At 46.7% G+C, this 5,464-nt stretch overlaps 1 protein-coding gene across 1 annotated transcript in view; it reads left to right on the top strand.

The window, feature by feature from the left end:
- Positions 1-838: 838 nt before the first annotated feature.
- LOC115302391 (arpin-like) overlaps positions 839-5,464 on the top strand; it is a 13,885-nt gene continuing 9,259 nt past the window's right edge. Inside the window, exons 1-2 of the mRNA XM_029952299.1 lie at positions 839-931; positions 1,088-1,146. Coding sequence (XP_029808159.1) covers positions 839-931; positions 1,088-1,146 — 152 coding nt within the window. The remainder of the gene's footprint in view (positions 932-1,087; positions 1,147-5,464) is intronic.

Genomic DNA, 5,464 nt, shown 5'->3' with positions numbered 1-5,464 from the left:
CCTGCACCTCACCCCATCTCGCCACAGATGAACACCTCCGTCATTCTGACACCACTTCATGCCAAGGGGTACCGCCACCTGCTCTACACTAGCCAGCATCCTGATTGCCATCAGACTGGTAGGTAATTCAGTTTCACAATCCTATCCTGGGAGTCTTCTTTTAAGGGCCGCCCTTGGGACCAACTGTCTCAGGGGGCAAGCGTGTGGCCGTGAGCTGAGGCATGGAGGCTGGCTTCTGTGTGAAGTCAGCTGGAACCCAAGCAGAACTGGCCACCACGGAGAGGCTAGGACAGGACAGGTCACAGGCTCTGGAGTCATATGAGGACCAGAGCCTCGGACGGGGCTTTAAGAGATGCCTGATGCAAAGGCGGATCATGGATTTTCTTTCCAAACCAGGCTTGTCCTATTTGCATTTATTGATGTAATGTGATGGATAGGTTTCGTTCTCATGCTGACATCTTATTTCATATTATGCTTTCTCTCTTCAGTGCTTCCTTTGTTTTGCATCTTCTGCTCTGTGCTATGTGTGTGTGTTATCTCCAGATTATTTCACCGCATTTGGGGCAATTTGGTGCTCTCTTTCTTCCGGAACCAGCAGACTTTGTCAAGACAAGATGTGTCAGATATGCTAAGATGTGACGTGATGCATAAAACCGGAGACTACACACACACACACACACACACACACCACACACACACACACCCATGCCCGCATTCCTTGTTTGTTTCACTGTTGTCTATTTCTGCTCAACAGAAATCCTGGTAAATTCAATTGTGCCCAATGCCCACCAAGAGAGGGGAAAAAAAAACCAACAAATGTCGATGGGTTTATAATTACATGCACATCTTTAGCGAGAACATTCCTGAGAAAACCTCCATTTTGATGAGGGTTATTAAGAACCAATCCTCTCCTTATGATTTACCTGGTCTGGTGAGTAGAAGAATTTTCTTTACACCAGCTTCTGGTGCCTTATGATCCACACTTTGTGGCTTCTCCTGTCCCCATGCAGTCTCAGTGTGAGGCTCTGCAGGACACATTTCTACTGGGGTATGACCCCTGGCCCTGCCCCTTGGTGCCCTTCACTAGGTGAGCCAGCCCGGAGGGGCACACCCGCACCAGCACAGCTCCCAGAAGCTGCATGATAGGTGGGAAAGACTACAGACCCCATAAACTTATTCCACAAAACCCAAACTATCTCATGTCAACTTGACTCTCATTAAAGTCCATTCCAATGTCTGACCTGAGGTAAAGGAAAATTGGGGCCAAAAAAAAAAAAAAAAAAAGAGAGAGAAAGAGAGAATGGTCTTAACTGACTACACCAAAAACTGCCTTATTGGGGTGCCTGGGTGACTCAGTCAGTTGTGCATCTGACTCTTGATTTCGGCCAGGTCATGATCTCACGGTTTGTGAGTTCAAGCCCCGCATCAGGCAGGCTCTGCACTGGCAATGCGGAGACTGCTTGGGATCCTGTCTCTCCCTCTCTCTTTACCCTCCCCAGCTTACCCTGTCCTTAAAAAGGGCCAACAAGGGGCATCAGGGTGGCTCAATTGGTTAAGCTTCTGACTTCAGCTCAGCTCATGATCTTGCGGTTTATGAGTTCAAGCCCCGCATCAGGCTCTGTGCTGACAGCTCAGAGCCTGGAGCCTGCTTTGGATTCTATGTCTCCCCCTCTCTGCTCCTCCATGCTCATGCTCTGTCTCTCTCTCTCTGTCAATAATAAATAAACATTAAAAAAGAAAAGGGCCATCAAACTGAGAGGCCCAAAGCTTAAGCTGTTTCCATGTTGTATCTCATGGTCTATAATTTAATGTAGAGACATCCATTGCCTACAAATAGATATGAGAAAGTCCAACAAAGTTCTGGTCTTTTCCACATGATGACTGATGCTCTGTAGGAAATAAATATCAAAACCTTTAAAAAAAGTTTTCTTGTTCTTTTAGCTTGCTGTCTTGCTGGTGCCTGGTCCTCAGTTGTACAGATGGGGTGAAGTCACAGAGTCCACTAAGCAAGAGATTATTCTTCTCCAGAAAGGACTAACAGCAGCTTTGTCCCATAGAACTTTCTGCAGTGATGGAAATGTTTTGTGTCTGGGCTATCCAAAATGGTAGCCACTTGCCACATGTTGCTAGCTATGAAACCGTTGCAATGTGGCTAGTGAGAATGAAAAATTGAATTTTATATAGGTTTAATTAGTTGAAGCAAAAATTAAAATAGCCACGGATCTAGTGGCTGTCGTATAAGACAGTGGAGATTTGAAGCCTTTTGAGAGGGAAGAGGGCACAGAAAGGGGAGGGAGGGGGGCATGCAGCTGTGACCAGCCTCTGCTTTTTGTTTGTTTTTAAAACCATTTTATTGAGGCATATAGACATGCAAATAGCTGTAAATATCTAGCTTTTACAACTTGATGCATCTGGAGTTAAGTACACACCCAAAAACCCATCTCCGTAATCTATGCCCTAAACACACCCATCGCCTCCAAAAGTTTCTTCCTGCCCTTGTTTCTTTATTACTATTATTATTTTGTGTGTGTGATAAGAACACTTAACATAAGATTTACCCTCTAAGTAAATTAAAAAATTATTTTTAATGTTTGTGTTTTGGAGAGAGAGAGAAAGAGACAGAGGGAGACAGAATCTGAGGCAGACTCCAGGCTTTAAATGGTCAGCACAGAGCCCGATGTGGGGCTCAAACTCACCAACCTCGAGATCATGACGTGAGCTGAAGTCGGATGCTTAACCGACTGAGCCACCCAGGAACACCGACCCCCTCCCACAATTTTTTTTAATGTTTATTTATTTTTGAGAGAGAGAGAGAAAGAGAGAGAAGAGGCAGAACTTGAGTGGGGGAGGGGCAGAGAGAGCCAGAGACGCAGAACCGGAAACAGGCTCCAGGCGCTGAGCTGTCAGCACAGAGTCCTTCCCACAGAGTCTGACTCACAGAGCCCAATCCAGGGCTTGAATCCATGAACTGTGAGACCAAGACCTGAGCCGAAGTCAGATGCTCAACCGACTGAGCCACCCAGGCGCCCCACCCTCTTAGTAAATTTTAAAGTATGTAATACAGTATTAACTACAGGCACTATGCTGTAAGGTAGATCTCTGGGTCTCAATTCCTCTTGTAACCATGAATTTTTGTAGCCTTTGACTTCATCTCCCTGTTTCCCCTCCCCCCAGCCCCTGGCAGCCACCATTCTATTCTCTGCTTCTAAGAGTTTGACTATTTTAGATTCCCATGTAAATGAGATTGTGCAGCATTTGTTGTCCTGTGTCTGGTTTCTTTCGCTTCCAGGTCCATCCATGTTGTTGCAAAAAGCAGGATTTCCTTCCTTTTATAAAGGCTGCATTTCCCCCTCAACTTATCCATTGACGAACATAGATTGCTTCCTTGTCTTGGCTGTTGTGAACAGTGCTGAACGGAACACGGGAGTGTAGACATCCCTTTGAGATCCTGATTTCCGTTCCCTTGGATATGTACTCAGACGTGAGATTGCTGGATCATATAACAGTTCAGTTTTTCGTTTCTTAAGAACCTTCCACGCGTGGCTCTACCAGTTTACATACCCACCAACAGTGTATCAATGTTCCCTTTCCGCCACACCCTCCCTAACATTTATCTTTTGTCTTTTTGATACTCTTCTAACTGGTGTGGCGTTCTGTTTGCATTTACCTGATAATGAGTGATGTTGAGCATCTTTTCATGTGCCTGTTGACCATTTGTATGTCCTCTTTGGCGAAATATCTATTCAGATCCTTTGCCCATTTTAAACAACGTTATTTGTTTTGTTTTCTTTTGTTTTTGCTATTGAGTTGTAGGAGTTCCTTATATCAGGCTGGGGAGTTTTGAGGAGGGAGAACCAAAAGACAGTTCTGCCCAGAGGGACTTCCCACTAAAGGTCTTGTCCTTCTCGCTCAGACATTTCCAGAACAGTCTGGTAGGCCAGGCTGGGGATGGGGCTAACTACTCCATTAGACACAAAGCCTAGGGCCCATGGAAATGTTTAAATTTTCTTAAAATTAGAAGAAAACAAAAAAGAAATTTTAGGCTGAAGAAAAAGTTTTAATATATAATATTAATATATAATCGTTATATCATCTCACTAGAAAGTGTAATTAAAGTTTTTATTTTTATGTTTTACTTACTTTTGAGAGAGAGACAGAGTGCAAGCAGGAGAGGGGCAGAGAGAGGGGGCGACACAGAATTCAAAGCAGGCTCCAGGCTTTGAGCTGTCTGCACAAAGCCAGATGCGGGGTTCAAACTCAGGAACTGTAAGATCATGACCTGAGCTGAAGTCCACGCTTAACTGACTGAGCTACCCAGGAGCTAATTTTTTTTTTTTTTTAATGGAGGAAGGAGTCCTTGAAAACAAAAATGCTAGGACCCATCAAAGTCTTTATGTGGGGTGGAGGGGGGAAGAGGGGCTTCTACCACTGACAGCTCATCTAGGGCATCCGGGTATCTCCCAGGCCACCTCCCCGTTTGAATGCTTCCCCTCAGGGGCCACAGATGAACTCCATGAACGGGTTCAAGTGTCCATTCTCAAACAAGAGAACCAAGATTTTCAGCAGTCTCAGGGTCAGAACAGAGCCCTGCACCCAGGCTTGGAAAATGCCTCTCTAGACCATTACATACTTGGGCAGTGGGCAGTAGGGAGCTGGGGAAGGATTCAGGAACTGTGTAGGAAGGCAGAGAGGGGAAATGCTAGTGAGATTGCAGAGTGAGATTATTAATCTTTTTTTTTTCAAAAAAATTGTTTAATGTTTTTATTTATTTTTGAGAGAAAGTCAGCATGAGCAGGGGAGGGTCAGAGAGAGAGGGAGACACAGAATCTGAAGCAGGCTCCATGCTCGGAGCTAGCTGTCCGCACAGAGCCTGACGTGTAGCTCGACCTCACGGACTGTACCCACGCCGAAGTTGAATGCCTAACGGACTGAACCACCCAGGCGCCCCACAGAGTGAGGTTATTAATCTTGACTACTCCTCTGATCTCGACCCCATAAAGGAGGAAGCATGAGCTCCGAGAGGTTGAGAAACTTGCCCAAGCTTACACCGTTGGGATACAAACCTTATTATGTCCTTGATCTGACCTAAGCCTAAGCACACAGTCCCTGCAACCCCTTCCTCGGCCACTGCGGGAGCATAAAGAGTGGCTTCTGTGCAGACCAGCCCGCCATCCCTGAGAGCTGTTCTCTTTTCTCCATTCCTGCTGCTTCCAGAGCTGATCCTATAGGATCTCTGGGCCTCAGTTTCCCGCTTTGTGCGTGTGTTGGGGCGGGAGTCTCCCTGTAGTAACGTGAAAGAGGGAGGGAAAGAGGAGGACGTGGCTCTCCACCCTGCCCACGCTAAGGCCCCAGCCCAGGGTCTTCCCGGAAGCCCACCTCCCCGCGCGCGCCGTCCAGCGGCAGGAATGGGCTCGGCCCCTTTAAATCCCGCGCGCGCAGGCGGGGCCCGGGCCGCGCCCTTCCC

This window comes from Suricata suricatta, chromosome 9 (assembly GCF_006229205.1).
Source record: "Suricata suricatta isolate VVHF042 chromosome 9, meerkat_22Aug2017_6uvM2_HiC, whole genome shotgun sequence".
NCBI classification, from domain to species: Eukaryota; Metazoa; Chordata; class Mammalia; order Carnivora; family Herpestidae; genus Suricata; species Suricata suricatta.
The sequence above is the reverse complement of the archived record's forward strand: the minus strand, read 5'-3'. Positions and strand labels throughout refer to the sequence as shown.